At 44.0% G+C, this 23,307-nt stretch overlaps 1 protein-coding gene across 1 annotated transcript in view; it reads left to right on the top strand.

Annotated features, from left to right (window-relative positions):
* The window catches only part of GNL3L (G protein nucleolar 3 like), a 44,077-nt gene that overhangs the window by 11,379 nt on the left and 9,391 nt on the right, over nucleotides 1–23,307 (top strand). Inside the window, exons 6-14 of the mRNA XM_060763284.2 lie at nucleotides 825–908; nucleotides 1,049–1,184; nucleotides 6,525–6,628; nucleotides 8,938–9,082; nucleotides 9,509–9,596; nucleotides 17,845–18,022; nucleotides 18,351–18,493; nucleotides 18,620–18,756; nucleotides 22,701–22,840. Of these exons, the coding sequence (XP_060619267.2) occupies nucleotides 825–908; nucleotides 1,049–1,184; nucleotides 6,525–6,628; nucleotides 8,938–9,082; nucleotides 9,509–9,596; nucleotides 17,845–18,022; nucleotides 18,351–18,493; nucleotides 18,620–18,756; nucleotides 22,701–22,840 (1,155 nt within the window). The remainder of the gene's footprint in view (nucleotides 1–824; nucleotides 909–1,048; nucleotides 1,185–6,524; nucleotides 6,629–8,937; nucleotides 9,083–9,508; nucleotides 9,597–17,844; nucleotides 18,023–18,350; nucleotides 18,494–18,619; nucleotides 18,757–22,700; nucleotides 22,841–23,307) is intronic.

Consider the following 23,307-nt stretch of genomic DNA (forward strand, 5'->3'; position numbering starts at 1 on the left):
TTTGAAGCCAGCCCGGGTCGGAGTGAGCTTCCGACCAAAATTGTGTAGCTTGTTGTCGACCTTTGCAGCCTGAAAGACAGTAGGAAATTTAGGTATCACTTATGTACGTATGTATTTATTTATTTAGAGTTTTTATACCCCGGTCTTCTCACCTCCGGGGAGGGACTCAGGACAGCTAACAACATAAAAGTCAATACAATAAGAAAAACATTATAGGTCATCTATATAAAAAACATTAAAATACAATTCAAACAATTAATACAAATTACAGCAAAAATCAGTTCGTCCAAAAGAATCACAAATTCATCGCCATTCGCCAGAAAGGTCAGCAGTTATTGACTCAGTCATCATTCTGCGAATGCAGTATCCCAAAACCATGTTTTTACCTGCTTTCTAAACGTCAGGAGGGAAGAGGCAGATCTAGGGAGGCTAATTTAACTGATTTACGAGGCCATAAAAATCTCCAGCAAGTATGCAAAGAATGAGGAAGTACTTCATCAGTGTCACAAATGGATGGTTAGGCGACAGCTCCCTGGTGGCCAGAAGCTGGAATGTTAAATAGCCTCTGAGTGTCTGTCTGTATATGTTGTGTCTCTATGACATTGAATGTTTGCCATGTATATGTACATTGTAATCCACCCTGAGTCCCCAGGTGGACTCGGAGAATATAAATACTGTAAATAAATAAATAAATAAATAAGTCTTGGAAGTTTAACTTGTCCAGAATTCATTGGTCAGGGCATGGTGCTTTAGTCTTAACGCCTAATTTTTCTTGACCTGTATATGTGTGTGTGTGTATATATTTGTACTTGTTCTCTTTACAGGAGATGGATCTGCAGCAACTGGCCAAGCATGCGCTTCTGGAGAAAGATAGCTCCTGCAAGGCCTACTATAAGGAGTTCAGGAAGGTTAGTGGGAACTGGGGTGACCTAAAGGGGAAAGATACGCTGTGGATTGGACACAGGTTGCTTTGTTGGTTTGGTGAGGCTGAGCCATATGTCAGATGACGTATCCCCATAGTCCTCTCTCTCTCTCCTGCTTTCATTAGGTAATTGAAGCTGCTGATGTGATCCTGGAAGTCCTTGATGCTCGAGATCCCCAAGGCTGCCGGTGCCCTCAGGTTGAGCAGGCAGTGATGCAGGCTGGCACTAACAAGAGGCTAGTCCTGGTGCTAAACAAAATCGGTATTTTCAGTGTTTTAATATTCTGATTTTATATTGTTGTGTTGTGTATTTAAATTGTTTTTTGTATCTTATGTTATTTTCTTTTTAAAAATTATTTTTTTTATTAAAGAATTTTCTTACATTGCATAATTAAAATAAAAAAGGAGGGATTCTAAGGATGACTCAGGGTAAAGTAGGGATAAATATGGTAAGGCAGAGGTGGGGAATTGGGTTGGGGGATAGTGATGGTTTTGGGAGAGGTATGGATGGGTCTTATTTTATTTTCTTATTTTTTGTCATGTTTTTGTGTTACATTGTTTTACTGTATTGCTGGGCGTGGCCTCATGTAAGCCGCCCCGAGTCCCCTTGGGGAGATGGGGCAAGGTATAAATAAAGTTTTTATTATTACTAGCCATCCCCTGCCACACGTTGCTGTGGCCCAGTCTGGTGATTTGGAAAATAAAGTAATGAGAAAGTGTTGCTTTCTAATATATGTAATTTCTTTATGGTTGTGGGTAAACAGTATTTCTTGTTGTTTCTTTGTGAGTGTTGATGTGGAGAGTGTCTGACTGGCCTACTCTGGAATGTGCAACATATCATAGTCCTTCTTTAGGGGTCCCTTTCAAATCTATGATACTGTATCTGTGTGTGTGTGAATCATATTATCTATATGTATGCCTGGATGGCTCCTTGTCAGGAGGACTGATTACATTTTCTTGCCCCGGTGAAGAGAGTTGGACTGGATGGCCCAGGCATGTAGCCGGGGGGGGGGGGGGGGGGGGGGGGCTTGAGGGGCTTCAGCCCCCCCCCCCCAAATTATCATGATGGTTCGCGAAAAGGCCTTACGGGTGCATTATTTAAACTATTATGTTTATTCCTTTCATCATCAGATCTGATTACCATACTCAATATATCCCATATGCATGGGGGTATTGGGGTAATGATACAAAGGGTTTGCTAGGGTAGACCCTCTTTCACTCAGACTCAGCCCCCCCCCCGAATCGAAATCCTGGCTACAGGCCTGGGATGGCCTTAAGTATTTTCTGTTGGTCTTGGGGGTTCTGTGTGGGAAATTTGCCCCAATTCTGTTGTTTGTGGGATTCAGAACGCTCTTTGATTGTAGGTGAACTATAAATCATAGTAACTACAAATCTCAAATGTCAAGGTCTGTTTCCCCCCAAACTCCATCTGTGTTCATATTTGGGCATATAGAATATTTGTGCCAAGTTTGGTCCAGATCCATCATTGTTTGAGTCCACAGTGCTCTCTGGATGTAGGTGAACTACAACTCCCAACTCAAGGTCAATGCCCACCAATCCCTTCTAGTGTTTTCTGTTGGTCATGGGAGTCCTGTATGCCATATTTGGTTCAATGCCATAATTGGTGGAGTTTAGAATGCTCTTTGATTGTAGGTGAACTATAAATCCCAGCAACTACAACTCCCAAATGACAAAATCAATTTTTTTAGTGAAGGGCATACGTTGGGTTGTCAGGTGTATGCTGTCCAAATTTGGTGTCAATTGGCCCACTGGTTTTTGAATTCTGTTAATCCCACAAACGGACATTACATTTTTATTTATATAAGATGATGATGATGATGATGACGATGATGATGATGATTATTATTATGCTTCGAAGACCTGGGTTCCCTGGGAGAGACAGGAAATTTGGTTGCTGCTTATCTGTTTATTTAATGTATTCTCCACCTTTGTCCCAGGCGGCGTACCACCTTTTAAAGCAGTGGTTCTCAACCTGGGGTCCCCAGATGTTTTTGGCTTTCAACTCCCAGAATTCTTAACAGCTGGCAAACTGACTGGGATTTCTGGGAGTTGTAGGCCAAAAACATCTGGGGACCCCAGGTTGAGAACCACAGTTTTAAAGCACAACACAATTCAAAATCACTCTTTGGATGAACATTAAGACACAATTAAGCAAAATGTCTATGTTAAAAACATATGTTAACTTGAAAGTGAGAGGCAGTTTTAAAAACAGAACCTCTGCCTTTTTCTACAGATGCAGGCGAAATGTCAGGAGAAAATGCTGCTAGAACACAGCCATACAGCCTGGGAATCGCACAACTGCTTAGTTTCAAAAACACATTTTAAACATCATAAAATGGAAACACAACAGCCCTTGTTTACAGCTCAATGTATTACAAGAAATTAAAAACTCAAAACCACCTTCAATAAAAAGGACTTTACAGGAAGGCATCCAACCAGTCTTCCTTGGAAACGAATTCCATGGATTGGGAGCAACCACTGGAAGGGCTCTTTGCTCTGGTCCTCACCAGGCTCCCCAGTGGTGGTGGTGGGAATGACAGAAAGCCTCCCCCCAGTCACCAGTCTTGGAGCCTGGGCTGACTCAGATAGAGATACATGGTTTTCAAATAGTTTGGACCAAGGCTGTGTAGGGCTTTAAAGCCCATGACTAGTGCTTTGAATTCTGCCCAGCTAGTGTAACTGTTTCATCAAGGGGATTATATGCTAGAGTCCTAATCCTTTTTGTATGGCGCTCAAGCACAAAAGAATCCAATGCACTTTTGTATCCAGTGTTTCAGTAAGCCTTCTCTTTTTGCTGCAATATTATATTTGAGGTCCGTATTCCTGTATTGAAACCCAGATCCTCTAGTATTGTTCTAAAATTTATATTTTCTGGACTTCTAGGCTGCTCCTATTGCAGTGTTGAGAGAAATTACAATCCTTACTAGTGGTTATGCTGTCTGTAGTTGATAGAAGCTGCAGTCCAACAACAGATGTAACGCTATCTAATTTTGGGTTGTTGTAGGTTTTCCGGGCTATATGGCCATGTTCTAGAGGCATTTTCTCCTGACTTTTCGCTTGCATCTATGGCAAGCATCCTCCGAGGTAGTGAGGTCTGTTGGAAGTAGGAAAATGGGTTTATATATCTGTGGAAAGACCAGGGTGGGACAAAGGACTTTTGTCTGCTGGAGCTAGGTATGAATGTTTCAAATGACCACCTTGATTAGCATTTAATGGCTTGGAAGTGCCTGGGGGAATCTTTCTTTGAGAGGTGATTTGATGTGCCTGATTGTTTACTCTCTGTTGTTTTGCTGTTGTAATTTTTGAGTTTTTTAAATACTGGTAGCCAGATTTTGTTCATTTTCATGGTTTCTTCCTTTCTGTTGAAATTGTCCACATGCTTGTGGATTTCAGTGGCTTCTCTGTGTAGTCTGACATGGTGGTTGTGAGAGTGGTCCAGCATTTCTGTGTTCTCAAATAATATGCTGTGTCCAGGTTGGTTCATCAGGTGCTCTGCTATGGCTGATTTCTCTGGTTGAAGTAGTCTGCAGTGCCTTTCATGTTCCTTGATTCGTGTTTGGGCAATGCTGCGTTTGGTGGTCCCTATGTAGACTTGTCCACAGCTGCATGGAATATGGTAGACTCCTGCAGAGGTGAGAGGATCCCCCTTGTCCTTTGCTGAACGTAGATTTGTTGGATTTTCTTGGTGGATCTGTAGGTGGTTTGTATGTTGTGTATGAAAGGCACTGCAGACTACTCCAACCAGAGAAGTCAGCCATAGCAGGGGAAGATAAAAGGGCTGTTTCAATGACTTCTCTGTGTAGTCTGACATGATGGTTGTTAGAGTGGTTCAACACAACCTACAAACAATCTACAGGCCCACTAAGAAAATTCATCCCACCTCGAAGCTTAAGATCTTCTGGGGAGGCCCTGCTCTCGACCCCGCCACTCTCACAAGTGAGGTTGGCGGGGACGAGGAGCAGGGCCTTCTCGGTGGTGGCCCCCCACCTGTGGAACTCACTCCCCGGGGAGATTAGATTGGCGACCTCCCTCCTGGCATTCAGGAAAAAACTAAAGACCTGGGTTTGGGACCAAGCCTTTGGACACGCTGGCAGTTAAATTAAGGATCTGACGACAGACAAGGACAACGGAATGGAATGGATATATGGACTCTGAACCCGAGCATGAGATTGTTTTAATATTTTATTATGCGCTGATGTTTTAATTCTAATTGTTGAACTGCTTTTTGTATTTGTATTACTGTCATTTGTTAGGCATTTAATTATGCCTCCTCTGTAAGCTGCCCTGAGTCCCCCTCGGGGTGAGAAGGGCGGGGTATAAGTAAATGAAATAATAATAATAATAATAATAATAATAATAATAATAATTCAACAAATGCTACGTTCAGCAAAGGACAAGCGGGATCCTCTCACCTCTGCAGGGGTCTACCGTATACCATGCAGCTGTGAACAAGTCTACATAGGGACCACCAAACACAACATTGCCCAGATGTGAATCAAGAAACATGAAAGGCACTGAAGGCTAATTCAACCAGTGAAGTCAGCCATAGCAGAGCACCTGATGAACCAACCTGGACACAGCATATTATTTGAGAACACAGAAATGATGGACCACTCTCACACACCATGTCAGACTACACAGAGAAGCCATTGAAATCCACATGGCCATATAGCTTGGAAAACCTACAACAACCCAGTGATTCCGGCCATGAAAGCTATCTAATTTTATTTGGCATAAGTGTTTATGGGTGACATCATTCTTCGTCCACCCTTGCCTTAATGCAGTGGTTCTCAACCTGTGGGTCCCCAGGTGTTTTGGCCTACAACTCTCAGAAAACCCAGCCAGTTCACCAGTTGTTAGGATTTCTGGGAGTTGAAGGCTAAAACATCTGGGACCCACAGGTTGAGAACCACTGCCTTAATGTAAGGCAGTATTTCTCAACCTTCCTAATGCTGCAACCCTTTAATACAATTCCTCATGTTGTGGTGACCCCCTAACCATCAAATTATTTTCATTGCTACTTCATAACTGTAATTTAGTTACTGTTATGAATTGTAATGTAGATATCTGATATGCAGGATGTATTTTCATTGTTACTTCTGTTTCTCCCTGGGATTCGGCCATGAAGGGGCCACTCCACTCCCCTCTATGCCCTGCCCTCATCCTAGACTCCCCTCCCTAGACCACCCCTTTCTCACCTTCTCCCTTTTCACCTCCTTCTCTTCCCTCTTGGCTCCAAAGCAAACCTCATATCCATCACTCCCGTGTCTTCCTCCTAAAATGGTGGAGGGATGGGGCTGAGTGATATTACCATCTCTCTCCAGAGAAGAAGAGACCTCTGGGAAGTGAAGGTGGCGGGAAAAAGTTAGTGGTGTCTCGGTTCCTAAGACCATTGGAAATGTGTGTTTTCTGATGATCTTAGGCGACCCCTGTGAAAGGGTTGTTCAACCCCCAAAGGGGTCGCGACCTACAGGTTGAGAACCACTGATGAAAAGCGTCTATATTGAAGCTTTGTTGGGCTTCTTCAATTTTTCCTGAACTTCTTCAATGCCTTGATTCTGCTCTTCCATTTTTCATGCAGATCTGGTGTCTAAGGAGATTGTAGCAAAGTGGCTGAAGTATCTGAGAAATGAATTCCCTACAGTTGCCTTCAAAGCTTCCACACAGCAGCAAAGTAAAAACCTGGTATGTGGTCCTGCTAGGAATGCACTGACTAAAGCAAATAAGTTGCTGTTTGGAGGGTGGTAATTAATGGTCCGTACAGAAAAAAAAATTAAGTGCACGATAGGGAGATCACGATCCAGTAAGTAAGGTCCTGCTGCTTTTGGTAGTCAGCCAGAACAAACACAGTTCTCACAAATGTTACTTTCTCTGCAAAATTGGCAACTGTGGGAAGAATTAGATACGATCCTTCATATTAACTGGTTTGATTTCTATGGATTTGATTATTTGCATAATTGATTAATATGATTTGTAAAAAGTGCTAACTGCTTCAGTGTAACTATATAGTCAGCTTCTGCTAGAAACTGACCATGCAGGTGTGCAGGAGGACCTAGAGATCAATAGGAGGAACCTCTCTCAGAGAATATCTTAAGTTCTCCAGCATGTCTCTGTGGTCAACGCCAGGCATGCTGGAGGACATAGTGATTCTGATGAACCACTAGAAGTAGCAGGGGTTAACTCCCTGGAACCAACAGAAGTTGACCATAGAGTCACACTGGAGGAACTAGAGATTCCTAGAGGTCTTTTGTCAATTTCTCTCTCTCCTTAATTTGCTATTTTCCCACTTTCGTTGGGATCCTGTGCCCCTAAATCCCACGAAACAGGAGGGCCTACTATAGAAGTTGTTTTTCTGGGGGTCAAACTTGTGAAGGAATATAGTCAGTAATCTTTAAGTGATGAAATCCAAAGCCATTCTCTTTGAGGGCCCTTTCTTCCTGCCCTTTATCCAAGGATCTGATCCCATATAATCTGCTTTAAACTAGAATATATGAGTTCCCACTGCCAGATAACCTGGGATAAACAGATAATCTGAGATTTATTTTTTTATTGTGTCAGGAGCAACCAGACATTTGTATTACATTTTTAGCAAAACAAACAAACAGACAAAACACAAAGTTTGCAAGCTTGGTAGTTGATTAAATGTCCTTTGACCAGTATCTGTCCACTTGGAGTGCCTCTGGTGTTGCTGCAAGAAGGTCCTCCATTGTGCATGTAGCAGGGCTCAGGTTGCATTGCAGTAGGTGGTCAGTGGTTTGCTCTTCTCCACACTCGCATGTTGTGGACTCCACTTTGTAGCCCCATTTCTTAAGGTTGGCTCTGCATCTCGTGGTGCCAGAGCGCAGTCTGTTCAGCGCCTTCCAAGTTGCCCAGTTTTCTGTGTACCCAGGGGGGAGTCTCTCATTTGGTATCAGCCATTGATTGAGGTTCTGGGTTTGGGCCTGCCACTTTTGGACTCCCACTTGCTGGGGTGTTCCAGCGAGTGTCTCTGTAGATCTTAGAAAACTATTTCTTGATTTAAGTCGTTGACGTGCTAGCTGATACTCAGACAGGGGGTGAGCTGGAGATGCACTGCCTTGGTCCTTTCACTATTGGGTGCTACTTCCCGGTGGATGTCAGGAGGTGCAATACCGGCTAGACAGTGTAGTTTCTCCAGTGGTGTAGGGTGCAGATACCCCGTGATAATGCGGCATGTCTCATTAAGAGCCACATCCACTGTTTCAACGTAGTGAGATGTGTTCCACACTGGGCATGCGTACCCAGCAGCAGAGTAGCATAGTGCAAGGGCAGATGTCTTCACTGTTTCTGGTTGTGATCCCCAGGTTGTGCCAGTCAGCTTTTGTATGATATTTTTTCTAGCACCCACTTTTTGCTTGATATTCAGGCAGTGCTTCTTGTAGGTCAGGGCATGGTCAAGAGTGACTCCCAGGTGTTTGGGTGCGCTGCAATGCTCCAGTGGGATTCCTTCCCAGGTAAACCTCAGAGCTCGGGATGCTTGTCTGTTCTTAAGGTGAAAAGCACATGTCTGTGTTTTAGATGGGTTAGGGATCATCTGGTTTTCCCTGTAATAGGTAGTAAGAGCACCTAGAACTTCGGAGAGCTTCTGTTCAACCATCTCAAAGCTCCATGCTTGAGCGGTGATGGCATGATCATCAGCATAGATGAAACTCTCTCTTCTGGCAGTGGCTGGTCATTTGTGTAAATGTTGAACATGGATGGAGCAAGGACGCTCCTCTGAGGCAGGCCGTTCTTCTGTTTTCTCCATCTGCTTCTCTGGCCCTGGAACTCAACAAAGTATCTGAGATAAAGGGCAGGGTGGAATGACCCCGAGATGGGTACAGAGTGGATTGGAAATGGAAAATATACCCTAACTTCTGTGCTCTGCAGCATGGTACAGAGACAATTGGCACCTAAAAGACTAGAACTTACAGTGGCAGGTGATTTGGGGAGAGAAGGAAGGGCTTGTTTCCTTACAATTCCATTTTTCCTTCCAGCAACAGAGCCGTGTCCCCGTAATCCAGGCTTCGAGTGACTTGCTCAGCAGTGGAGCTTGTGTCGGGGCTGACAGCCTCATGAAGGTGTTGGCCAACTATTGTCGGAATCAGGATGTTAAGACAGCCATAACTGTCGGAGTTGTTGGTAAGCAAGACTTCCCTTCTCTGGGGAATATGGTGTTTCTGAAGTTTGTCCCAATGTCCTGAGATTTTTTCAAGAATCCTGGAAGAAATGAATTGCTTTGTCTCTTCTCAGATACAGGACAAAACCAGACATTTTGAAATCTTCTCTGTCTTCATTTGTAAAGATTGATTCTCTGTCTCAGAAGCCCAGGGGACAAAACGGTTCTTCTATTTAGAGTGGGCAGGAAGATCCATGGCACCATATGTTGAATGCAAGAATATTTTTCTTTTCTTCTGCCACTTTTGGGCCTTTGCCCACATCTCCCGTTTCTTGGAAACAATGTTTTGCAGGATGCTCAAAAGAAGAGTGCATTTTGAGTAGGAGCATTCACCAGATATGAGTGGATTTGGTAGACTGAGACGCCCTTTTCTATTTCCCTGGCTGTAGGCTTTCCGAATGTTGGCAAAAGCAGTTTGATCAACAGCTTGAAGAGGAGCCGGGCCTGCAGTGTGGGTGCCACGCCTGGCGTTACCAAGTATGTAGTGATGTTTCCATGCATGTTTGTAGAACATAGGCCAATAAGTGAGGAGTTGGAAGAAGGCAGCCTTCCCTTTAATGCTTGGGTTAAGGAGTATTTTCCTTTAAGAGGGTTTACCTAAAAGGGCTTTCTCCAATCCACTGATGTTTTTGACTTCATCTTCCATAATTCCACTCCCCTTGTTACTTACTTACTTACTTAGGCGATCCCTCGTTGTCCGAGTAGGATAATCCTCCAGGGTGGGTTTGTAGGTGACTATGGAGCCCTATTCTTGATCTGCATCGTCTCCTGCAGTGAGGGCATTGTTTTCCAGGTGAAAGGCGGTCTCAAATGGAGTTGGCTTGATGCGCCTTCCTCTTAGCATGTTTCTCTCTTTCGTCCTCCATTTGTGCCTCTTCAAATTCTGCAGCACTGCTGGTCACAGCTGACCTCCAGCTGGAGCACTCACACGCCAGGGCTCCCTAGTTCTCAGTGTCTATGCCAAAGTTTTTAAGGTTGGCTTTAAGCCCATCTTTGAATCTCTTTTCCTGCCCACCAACATTCTGTTTTCCATTCTTGAGTTCAGAGTAGAGCAACTGCTTTGGGAGCATCCGGACAACGTGGCCGGTCCAGCAGAGTTGATGGCGGAGGACCATTGCTTTGATGCTGGTGGTCTTTCCTTCTTCCACTACGCTGACATTTGTCCGCCTCTCTTCCCAAGAGATTTGCAGGATTTTCCGGAGGCAGCGCTGGTGGAATCGTTCCAAAGGTTGCATGGGACGTCTGTAGACAGTCCACATTTCGCAGGCGTATAGCAGGGTTGGGAGGACAATAGCTTTATAAACAAGCACCTTGGTATCCCTACGAATGTCCCGGTCCTCAAACACTCTGTGCTTCATTCGGAAAAATGCTGCAGCTCAGGCGGTGTTGTATTTCTCTGTCGATGTTGACCTTGGTGGAGAGGTGGCTGCCAAGGTAGCGGTAATTGTCAACATTTTCTAATGTTATACCGTTAAGCTGTATTTCTATTTCAGAACAGACAACTCCGCATCTGTATTCTTGTCTATGTACAGAGGGGGAATTGTTGGAGGCTACTGACAATGCTGTTGCCCGTTTTTGGTCAAAACATATTTAGCCGCCTGTGTGCCTTCCATTTTTATCAGTTTTATACTAATTTATGCAATGCTTTTGATACGAAAAAAAATTAATTGCCAACTTTATAGAGAGGTACTAGTGGAATTTTCTACCATACATGTCAAAGTAATCTGAATGGCAGTGGGCATTTGGCTTGATGAGGGAAGTGCTATTTGCTATTCTGCCTGAGACAGAACAATGTCATGTGGGATTGTTCAAAGTCATCTGTTCATACCTTTCCTATTAGAGATTAGCAGAGTTGGGTGAAGTAAATTTGGATTGTGAGATTGGTGTCTCATTCTGTGAGCAGGAAGGCATATTGTCGGACTCTGGAACTCACTCCCCAAGATTATCAGGCAAGCCCCCACATTGGCAGTCTTTAGGAGGAGCCTGAAAACGTGGCTGTTCCAGTGTGCCTTCCCTGAATAAGGAAACAATGCCCTGCTCTGATTAATTCTCTGCAATTGTCCTCAGAAGCACTTTAACTACCTGTTGGGTTGGTCTCCCTACATTATCTTTTAAAACCCTCCTGCTTAGATACCTCCTCCCTCTGTTCACGCCCAGTGTTTATTTAAAAAATAATAATTTATTACATCTGGCCCGGCCATAAGGTTTTAAATTCTCTGTGTTATTGTTTATATGTAAGTTATATTAATTGTACTGTTTTATTTGCTTGCTGTTTTGTTTTTACTGATGTGTTGTTGGGCTTGGCCTCATGTAAGCTGCCCCGAGTCCCCTTGCGGAGATGGTAGTGGGGTATAAATAAAGATTATTATTATTATTTTCGGATCATTGAATTGTCAGAAGCAACTTGAGATCATGTCCATTTACATTGCCAAACTTGTATATTTCATTTGTAAGTTTAAAAGCCACACATTGTAAAATAAAAATCTAAATACGTTCTTGTGGGTTTTTTCGGGCTATATGGCCATGTTCTAGAAGCATTTTTTCCTGACGTTTCGCCTGCATCTATGTCAAGCATCCTTAGAGGTAGTGGGGACCCCACTACCTCTGAGGATGCTTGCCATAGATGCAGGCGAAACGTCAGGAAAAAATGCCTCTAGAACATGGCCATATAGCCCGAAAAAACCCACAAGAACCTAGTGATTCCAGCCATGAAAACCTTCGACAATACAAAAATCTAAATGTTTAAAATACAGCTGCTAGAAATACTAAAAATCAAATAGTCCATGAACGACTCCTTCAAAAGTCCAAGTCAAACACCAGCCTGCCTCAAAAACTTTGGATCCCATTTGGGGAGGAAGACAGCATATAAATTATTCAGTCAAACAGATTTATAAATAACTCCATTTATTAAATGAATTTTGCACTCCTTCTGCCTGTCTCTGAATGCTAGGAGAGCTGCGGATTGACAAACCACCTCTGGGAGATTATTCTCTATCTTTGGAACAGCAGCTACAAAAGATTGTTGTGCTGAACTTTGACCAGAAGGCCTGGATTGAAATCTCTATGCAAACATTTGCAGGCTTCGTGGGGTTGAGACTCTGCTAGTCACTGTCTCTTGTCCTAATCTGTTTACTAATCCATGTCTCATCTCTTCAAGACCAGAGATAGGCATACTTCTTCCCTTGAATCATCTGGAGAGGGGTATATTCCTGTAACAATAGAAAAAAAGCAAATTGGGCAGAAGTGGGGAGGGAAGGGTGTAAAGGCATCCTCTTCGTTGTCTGATATTCTATTCAATCTAGTATGCTGCCACCATCTGTGAGGTACTAGGCCAGGGGTCCTCAAACTTTTTAAACAGAGGGCCAGGTCACAGTCCCACAAACTGTTGGAGGGCCGGATTATAATTTGAAAAAAACATGAATGAATTCCTGTGCACACTGCACACACAGGTCTTATTTGTAGTGCAAAACAAACTTAAAAACAATACAATAATTAAAATGAAGAACAATTTTAACAAATATAAACTTACTAGCTTAGGGACCCAGCAGTGCCTGGGTTATTTGAGAAGAGTATTGTTTGTCTGTGCTTCAAGTTTCGTCAGTGTGTGCGGGTGAACTACAACTCCCATACGTAAGCCTCATTGTCCATGGTTCATTTTCCTCCAAACCCCACCAGGGTGGAGAGTGGGCCATGGGGACTCTGTGTGCTAAGTTTGGTCTTGATCAGTCATTGGTGAGTGTCACCGTGGTCTTTGGAAGTGAGTGGAGGTACTGCATATCCCATCCTCCATGGTCCATCCTCCTTCAAAGCGCACCAAGGTGCAGAGTGGGTAATGGGGGCTCTGTGAGCCAAGTTTTGTCCTGTTCTGTGATTTGTGGGGGCCACAGTGTTCCGTGGGAAGTGAGTCGGGTGAAGGTACTGCAAATCCCATCGTCTGTGATCCATCCTCCCCCAAACTTCAGCAGGGCATGAAGGGGTTCATGAGGGTTATGTGTGTTAAGCTTGGTCCAGGTCCATCATTCATACTAGTCCCAATGGTCTCACAAAGTGATTGAAGGTATTGCAAGTCCCATCATCCATGGCACATCCTCCCCCAAACCACATCAGGATGTCAAGTGGGTCATGGGGTTTCTGTGTGCCAAATTTGGTTCCATCATTGGTGGGTATTGCTGTGGTCTGTGGGAGCTGGAGTGATTGAAAGTACTGCAAATCCCATCATCCGTGCTCCACCTTCCCCCAAACCGCACCAGGATGTAAAGGGGGTCATGGGGGTTATGTGTGCTAAGTTTGGTCCAAGTCCTTCACCCGTGCAGGTCACAGTGGCCTGTAAAAGTGGCAGCCAATCAGAAAGCTGCCACATACACTCGCCCTCCTTCCTTCCGCATACAAACACTGACTTTTATTATATACATAGATAGATTAGTATTTCAATGGGAAGTGTGGGACTGCTTTTGGCTGATGAGATAGGATGATTGTTGTTGTTGTTGTTGTGTGCTTTCATTTCACACAGGTTGACCCTGAGCGAGGGCCGGGTGAATGACCTTGGAGGGCCGCATCCGGCCCCCGGGCCTTAGTTTGAGGATCCCGTACTAGGCTATGCTGCCACCAATTAATAAGGGTTTCCTATTTAGTTTATTAATGGATTCCCCTATTTCAAATAGATTCACTGCTACCACTCTGTAGTGTTTCTATTGGTGTGTAGCAAGTTTTCCTTTTTTTTTCTCTTTGAAATAGTACACTGAGACTTGAGTTACTAAAAGAAGAACAAGTTTATTTGGAGTATGGAAGGGTCTTAATGGTTTCAGAGTTCTCTTCTCCTGAGGTATAAAGCTTTACGAGTTACAGTTTCAACAAATCTTAATATAACTTTAGGTTGTCTTTTACTTCACCAACTAGTTCTTTAGTTGTTACACCTCTAAATATGTTTCCTTATTTGACAGATTAACTAAGGTTAGCTAATGCCCTTGTCTCCCTTCAGCTTCCTGCTGAAGTAAAGATTCCCAGTGGGATTTCTTCTCCTATTTATTTATTTATTTATTTATTTCACACATTTCTACCCCACTCTTCTCAACCCCCGAGGGGGGACTCAGGGCGGCTTACAAAAGGCACAATTCGATGCCAACACAAACAATAAGATAAAAACATATATCAACAGCAATAAAACAATTAAAACAATCAATTATACATCACAATCCACAATTCTGGTGGCCAGGAGCTGGAATGTTAAATAGCCTCTGAGTGTCTGTCTATATATGTTGCGTGTCTACGGCAGTGAATGTTTGCCATGTATATGTACATTGTAATCCGCCCTGAGTCCCCTGTGGGGTGAGAAAGTCTAATGCTCAACGTTCACCAGCTCAGAGTCCATAAATTCATTCCACATTGTCAAATCCTATCAATTCTAGTCATCGTTGTCCTTTGTCTATCTGCCAGATTACCCAAAGGCCTGGTCCCATATCCATGTTTTTAGTGTCCTTCTAAAAGAGAGGAGGGATGCTGATGACCTAATTTCCCCGGGAAGTGAATTCCACAGGCGAGGGGCCACCACCGAGAAGGCCCTGCTCCTCGTCCCCACCAATCTCACTTGTGATAGAGGTGGGGCCGAGAGCAGGGCCCCCCCAGAAGATCTTAAACTCCGAGGCGGGACGTAGAAGGAGAAGTGTTCGGACAGATACGCTGGGCTGGAACCGTATAGCGTTTTGTAGGTCAAAACCAGCACTGTGAATTGTGCTCGGAACTGGATCGGTGGAACTGACATAGCAGAGGGGTGGTATGCTCCCTGTATGATGCTCCGGTGAGTAATCTGGCTGTCACCGTGCTGGACTAATTGAAGTTTCTGAACAGTCTTCAAAGGCAACCGCACGTAGAGTGCATTGCAGTAATCTATTCGGGATGTAACAAGAGCGTGGACAAGAGTATTAGCACACAGCTAAACCACAAACCTAAATAAGTCCCCTTGACTTATTTAAATCACTCAGGCTAAAAGCTTTTCCTTAGTTTGGTTCACCACACGTTTGAACCACCTTCCCTTTGGCTCGATGACCAAAGGACTGAAGCCTCAAAATGTCTGCTTCTGGTAAGTGCAGTTGGCTCCACCCCTTTCTCCATGGCACCCTAACTCAGAGTGCTGAGCTTGGTCCCTATAATAACTGCGCAGATGGCAATACGATCAATCCCACCGCTGCCACCAATTATAATAACCGGGCAGATGGCAATACGATCAATCCCACCATCTACAACCAAATATAAAGGCTCCTTTAGATATGGCACCAACAATACTTGGAGAGGGGGCAAACAGATCCCACCAACTGTCCTTCCTTTAAAATAAAGAATTCACTGGCACATATGTAGCGTTTGAGGGGATGTCTCTCTATTTAAACTTTCGCTGCCACCATACACTAAATGAACAGGAACCCTCTAGCTATTTAAAGATATTAAAATCACTTCTAGGACCACCAAGTACTGTGTCTTCTAAATGGGTTCTTTGAAAGGAAAACAGATGAGGTTGATTTAAAAAGGAAAAGGGACTAAATCCATAAATGTACTCTTGACTCAGGCTTAAGTTTCAAAAATAACAAGGAAGGTTTATTTAATATAGTACAGAATGAAGTGAATGCAGTTTCATAAGCTTGGCTGTTACAGATAAAATGTTCTTGAAAAGCGTAGCGGTTGCATGAGAATGGTTCTGTCTTTGTTACAGTTACTACTACAAAACTCAGCTATTTATTCCCTAAATAGCTGTACCAAGTTTGCCACAGCTCACTTGGCTGGCAAACTTCAGGCAAACTGCCTATTCTAATCACGAACTCCTAAAACTGTAATCCTGCTCTAACTCTAACATCAACCAGACTCCCCCTGACTAAAACAGCTTCTTTCTTTCCCTCCAAACAGTCCAACTCCGCCCCCCTTTAACAAACCAATCCTGGCTGTTTCCAGGCTGGCTCAGGCCTAGGCCACTCCCCCTCTCTGAACTGGAGTTTTCCCTAAACTAAGATGGCTCCTGCTGCCCTCTGCCAGGTCTTGTAAGCTGAAACTAACTAGCCTGCCTCTCCTAGGCCCTGCCACCCACGCTGGCAAGGTAAGGGATTTTCACAGTCCCATCCCCCTAGTTCTGCCATTTCTAAATGGTTAACCCTTTATGTACATCCATAACTGTCTTTTACCTCCTGAAGACATACATATAATAATATTCAACCATCTAAGCATATATTGTTAGTTAGTTAGGCGATCCCTTGTTGGACGAGTAAGATGGTCTTCCTTGATTACTATTTTTGTGGGTTTGTAGGTGGTTGTGGAGCCCTATTCTTGACCCGCATCTTCTCCCACAGTGAAGGCATTGGTTTCCAGGTGGAAGGCGGTCCTGGTCGGGGTTGGCTTGACACGCCTTCCTCCTGGCACGTTTCTCTCTTTCACCCTCCACTCGTGCCTCCTCGAATTCTGCAGCACTGCTGGTCACAGCTGACCTCCAGCTGGAGCGGTCAAGGGCCAGGACTTCCCAGTTCTCAGTGTCTATGCCAGAGTTTTTAAGGTTGGCTCTTTTCCTGTCCAACATTCCGTTTTCTGTTCTTGAGTTCGAAGTAGAGCAACTGCTTTGGGAGACGGTGGTCAGGCATCCGGACAACATGGCCGGCCCAGCGGAGTTGATGGCAGAGGACCATCGCTTCAATGCTGGTGGCCTTTGCTTCTTCCAGCACACTGACGTTTGTCCGCTTGCCTTCCCAAGATATTTGCAGGATTTTCTGGAGGCAGCGCTGATGGAATCGTTCCAGGAGTTGCATGTGACGTCGGTAGACAGTCCACGTCTCGCAGGCATAGAGCAGGGTTGGGAGGACAATGGCTTTATAGACAAGCACCTTGGTATCCCTAGGGATGTCCCGGTCCTCAAACACTCTCTGCTTCATTCGGGAAAATGATGCACTCGCAGAGCTCAGGCAGTGTTGTATTTCGGTGTCGATGTTGACTTTGGTGGAGAGGTGGCTGCCAAGGTAGCGGAAATGGTCAACATTTTCTAATGTTACACCATTCAGTTGTATCTGTGGCATTAGGGAGGGGATGGCTGGTGACTGCTGGAACAGCACTTTGGTTTTCTTGATGTTCAGTGACAGGCCAAGCTTTGTGTATGCTTCTCTGAAGGTGTTTAGAGTGGCTTGTAGATCTTCTTCTGAATGCGCACAGACGACATTGTCATCAGCATACCGGAGTTCTATAATAGATGTTGTTGTAACCTTGGTTTTGGCTTTCAGTCTGCTGAGCATATATACAATCATATTTAACTGTAGGCACCCACATATATAACTACACTTAACTTATAGTTAAAAATCAATGCTTCATCACAAAGGGTGTAAAACCATCTGGGGTGTTTCTCCCCGGGGATGGGTAATATATGTCTAGGAAATGCCTTTTGGCTCCAGAAGATCCAAAAGCATGGTGCTAATGTCCCTCATTTCCCTAGATGATATTTGGGGAGATTTTTAAATTTGCTTTTTCCAAGAGCGCAATGGGAGGAACAATTTCTCCATGGTCTCCTGATTAGCTAGTGTGACCCCCTAGCCATCCACATCTGCCCACCCCTGATGTAACCCATGGGTGCTTCCCGCCATCAAAGAATATAGCACAGAACCCCCATAGACTGTCCTAATGTGGGGGGAGGGGTTGTGAGAAAATAGCCCCTTTTTTCTAACCTTTCTTCTCTCTTTTCTCATCTTCCTACCCGCCATCTTTTTAGGTGCCTACAAGAGGTACATCTGGACAAGCACATCAAAATCTTAGATTGTCCTGGGATTGTCATAGCTTCTCCCACCTCCGATGCGGCCATGATCCTACGAAACTGTGTTAAGATAGAGCAACTGGTCGATCCGGTTAGTCCAGTGGAGGCCATTTTGAAACGATGCAACAAACAACAGGTAGTTCTTATGGCGGAAGATTGGTTTGGGGCATGCTTTTTGTAATGATAACTGAGAGCAATGTGTACTTGAGAGTCAGGAATCCTGGGCAGCTCTAGCGATTATAAGACAGTTGCATCTATCAAGTAGGAAATTTAGGTACCACTTACGTGGGGAGGCTAATTTAACTAATTTACGAGGCCATAAAAATCTCCAGCAAGTATGCAAAGAATGAGGAAGTACTTCATCAGTGGAGCCAGAAATACTGTGGGAATTAGGACAGGTCAGTCATTCAGAGGCCTTTGCAGTCATGACTTAGATCATTTGTTGTCCCTTCCTCCCCAAAAAGATTACGCAGCACTATGGCGTGCCAGATTTCCAGGATACTATGGAGTTCCTGGCTCATTTGGCCCGGCGTCAGGGCAAGTTGAAGAAAGGAGGAGTACCAGATCATGAAAAGGCAGCAAAAGCAGTGCTAAGTGACTGGACGAGGTAAGTAGAAGGAAGAAGGCTCTCTCTTTTTTAAAATCACCAAGAATCTGGAATGTCTTTTTGCAGCAGCTCTCTCTTTCAATGAAATGTCACTCTCTCACAGTCTCTCTCGCTCTCTCTTGCTAGTGGGAAGATCAGCTATTTCACACATCCACCTGAAACCCACACACTGCCCACTCACGTCAGTGCTGAGATTGTGGCGGAAATGGGCAAGGCCTTCGATTTTGAAGCTCTCGAACAGGAAAACGAGAAGGCTTTGGCAAGTAAGTAGCTATGTACACTCCAAGTTAGTGTTATATCACGAGCCTGCTTCTGGTAGTTTCAAAATGGCTCTCAACCTGCACATGTTCAGGAACGGTATTCCCTTGCTGAACCTACAAGAATCAGGATATTTCTTCCCTTTTTCCTCAAGGAGCTTTTGAAGAAAGAGTAAAATCATTCTTCCAAGAGCGAGCGAGCAAACTCATGAGTTTCAGTTGCTGTTCCTTAGGAAGTCTACGTAAATCTCAAAAATGGGGTGTGTGTGTGTGTGTGTGTTACAAAACAGCATTATAATAAATAATAATAATATACATAATAAAACTTTATTTATACCCCGCCACCATCTCCCCAAGGGACTCGGAGCGGCTTACATGAGGCCAAGCCCAACAACACATCAATAAAACAAAAAGCAATAAACAAAAACAATAAATACAATACAATTAATATAAATCACATATAAACAATAACCTATAAACCAGGGACCTCAAACTAAGGCCCGGGGGCTGGATACGGCCCTCTAAGGTCATTTACCCGGCCCTTGCTCAGGGTCAACCTAAGTCTGAAACGACTTGAAAGCACACAACAACAACAACAACAATCTTATCTCATCAGCCAAAAGCAGGTCCACACTTCCCACTGAAATACTAATAAGTTTATATTTGTTAAAATTGTTCTTCATTTTCATTATTGTATTTTTAAGTATTTTTGCACTACAAATAAGATATGTGCAGTGTGCATAGGAATTCATTCATTTTTTTTTCAAATTATAATCCGACCCTCCAACAGTTTGAGGGACTGTGACCTGGCCCTCTGTTTAAAAATTTTGTGGACCCCTGCTATAAACAATAACATATAAGGATTTAAAAACCTATGGCCGGGCCAAATGTAATAGTTAAAAATTAAAAAATAAACACTGGGCATGAACAGGGAGGAAATATCTGATATGGGGTTTTAAAAAAGAGATGAGGGAGCGCAGTCAATCCTAAACCAGTAGTAAAGTGTATTCTGAGGATATCCTGCTGGGAATTACTTCCTTATTCTGGGAAGGCACACTGGAACAGCCACATTTTCAGGCTCCTCCTAAAGACTGCCAGAGTTGAGGCATGCCTGACGTCCTTGGGAAGTGAGTTCCAGAGTTGGGGGGCCACCACCGAGAAGGCCCTTTCCCTCGTCCCCACCAATCGCGCCTGTGAAGGAGGCGGGAGTGCGAGCAGGGCCTCTCCAGATGATCAAAGAGATCATGTGGGTTCGTACACAGAAATGTGGTCACGCAGGTAGGCGGGTCCCAAACCGTTCAGGGCTTTGTAGGTAAGAACCTGCACCTTGAATTGGGACCGGAAAATGAACGGCAGCCAATGAAGCTCCTTAAACAGAGGGGTTGACCACTCCCTGTAAGTCGCACCAGTTAGTAACGTGGCTGCCGCCCGTTGTACCAATTGAAATTTCAGGGCCGTTTTCAAGGGCAGCCCCACGTAGAGTGTATTACAGTAGTCCAAATTATCTGCAATAATTTACTTTCTCTTTTTTTAACAACTATGGGATAGAATTAAATAAAAAAGGAAGTACTGGGTTGTTGTAGGTTTTTTCGGGCTATATGGCCATGTTCTAGAGGCATTCTCTCCTGACGTTTTGCCTGCATCTATGGCAAGTATCCTCAGAGGTAGTGAGGTCTGTTGGAACTAAGAAAATTGAGTTTATATATCTGTGGAATGACCAGGGTGAGACAAAGGAAGTACTTGGTGGACATGATCAAGGACCAAGGCTGTGGGAGCGATTTTACTTTGAAAAAAAAATGTTTTGGGGGTTTTAGAGGTATTTTGAGCAGATTTTTAAAGTTTTATGTGATTCTGTTATAAATCCTGACTTACCCAACTTTTTTTTTTTGTCATGTCAGGAGCGACTTGAGAAACTGCAAGTCGCTTCTGGTGTGAAAGAATTGGCCTGTGCAAGGATGTTGCCCAGGGGACGCCTGGATTATTTGATGTTTTTATCATCCCTTGTGGGAGGCTTCCCTCATGTCCCCGCATGAGGAGCTGGAGCTGATAGAGGGAGCTCATCCGCCTCTCCCCGGATTTGAACTGCAACCTGTTGGTCTTCATTCCTGCTGGCACAGGGGTTTTACCCACTGCGCCACCGGGCAGGCCCTTACCCAACATGATATGCAATGACAAGAAATTACTAAAAAGGAGGCGCTTTACAGTGAGTTGTATAACAAACAGCTTTTTAAAAGTCACTATAGAAAGCTTCACTTTCTATAGTTTGCTGCCCATTCCCATCCCTTACCATTTAGTGATGTGGTAGAAATGTGGTTGTAGAAATCTTCAGTGTATGGAACTGTTTCTCCTTGCAAAAATGTTATATATTTTTGGTTTTTTGCAAGGAGGGCATCTTCCTCTTTGAAGCTAAAGCCAGCTACCTATTTCTCACTCAGTGCCTTTGCTCGTAATCCCTTCAGGATCTGACATCTCTCTTCCTTTTTTTGGAGGTGAGTGTCTCAGGGAGCATATTTCCTGCCAGTGTAGCTTTCTAGAGGTGTAAACATTTCTGACAAATCAGTCTCACTTCTTTCCCAGTTCCTGCGCCTCCAGTCTGGCTCACTGCTGCTACCAGCATCTTTTTTATCACCATTGCTTCCCATTTTTGCAACTTTTGGACAGGTTTGCTAAACTTCACACTTGTCTTCCTTCCGCGTTGGAACCCTGTATTTAGATAGGAGCTCTGCAAAGCAACGAGCCACCCCACAAGTCAGCTGTTAGGAAGTGAGTCAAGTCTATTTCTTGAGCAGGATCTTGGGGGGCCAATCTCCACTTGCCAGCCAATCACATCCCAGATGTTTTTTTTTAATTTTTTTATTGTTATGACATTATGGGGAAAACAACAGCAACAAACAACAAAGGAAAAAAAGTACTTTATGTGTACATGGAAAGTGGGAGAACATTGGGTTTCCAGAAAAGTGGGAAAAAAGAATCTAATTGAAAAAAGGGGGAAAAAGAGGAGAAAGAGGGAAAAAAGCAGAAAAAAATAAACACATACAATGATTTATGTCAATTGACTTCCATCCTGTGCTTTCGCTCATGTCCTTTATGAAATTACTAGCTGTCCCCTGCCACGCGTTGCTGTGGCCAAGTCTGGTGATCTGGAAAATAAAATAATGAGAAAGTGGTTTCTAATATATGCAATATCTTTATACTTGTGGGTAAACAGCACTTCTTGCTGTTTCTCTGTCAGTGTTGATGTAGAGATTGTCTGGTTTGCCCACTCTGGAACATGCAATATAGAATTGTCCTTCTTTAGGGATCCCTTTCAAATCTATGATACTATATCTGTGTGTGTGTGAATCATATCGATCTATCTATATCTATGGCTGGTTGGCTTTTTGTCAGGAGGGCTTTGGTTACGTTTTCTTGCCCTGGTGAAGGGAGTTGGACTGAATGGCCTTAAGTATTTTTGGTTGGTCATGGGGGTTCTGCCCAGGTCGGAGTGAGCTTCCGACCAATTGTGTAGCTTGTTGTCAACCTTTGCAACCCGAAAGACAGTTGCATCAGTCAAGTAGGAAAATTAGGTACCACTTATGTGTGGGGAGGCTAATTTAACTAATTTACGAGGCCATATAAAGACTCCAGCAAAAGCATGCGGGGAATGCGAAAGAACTTCATCAGTGTCGCAGATGGACGATGAAAGTGATAGCTCTCCTGGCAGCCAGAAAAGTTAAATAGCCTCTGACTGTCTGTCTATATCTGTTGTGTGTCTTTAGCATTGAATGTTTGCCATCTATGTGTACATTGTAATGCGCCCTGAGTCCCTGTGGGGTGAGAAGGGCGGAATAGAAATACTGTAAAATAAATAAATAAATAAATTCAACCTCTTCCAATTCAGGAGACAAAGGTCCTTGGGCTCTGCTCCCTTTGGAAGTTTCAGGTTTAGGTGATTATTCTATCTCTTGCAGGCTTGCCCTCTGGCCCCGTTGGCATCAGCTTGGAAGGCGTTGGCCTCACCAGTGGGGCAGAGGCTGAGATGGATGACGAGGAAGAACTCCACCACCAGGATCCAGAAGAGACCAAAATGGAAGAAGATGGTGACCCTGAGGTCTGCACCCAGGCGATGGGCTATAGTTTCAAGATAACTGCTTTAGCCCTTTATGCAGTTTTCTTTTCTTCTAACTCTCCAGGGCCCAGAAATTGTCTTAACCATTCATTTTTAAACAAACAAATTGGAACAAGCAGACCCTACTTGGAACTGTCTCAAGAAGGTTAAGATAGAATTCCCTTTTGGAATTCAGAAGTGCAGAAATAGCAGTGAGGAAAAAGGAGTGGCATTGTGAAGCAAGATTGTGAAGCATCTAAAGCAGTGTTACTCAACTTGGGGGTCGGGACCACTGAGGTGGGGGGTCACAAGGGGATGTCAGAGGGGTTGCCAAAGACCATCAGAAAACACAGTATTTTCTGTTGGCCATGGGGGTTCTGTGTGGGAAGTTTGGCCCAATTCTATCTGCCCACCAAACCCTTCCAGTATTTTCTGTTGGTCATGGGAGAACTTTGTGCCAAGTTTGGTTT

Source organism: Anolis sagrei, chromosome 2 (genome assembly GCF_037176765.1).
Source record: "Anolis sagrei isolate rAnoSag1 chromosome 2, rAnoSag1.mat, whole genome shotgun sequence".
Taxonomy (NCBI): Eukaryota; Metazoa; Chordata; class Lepidosauria; order Squamata; family Dactyloidae; genus Anolis; species Anolis sagrei.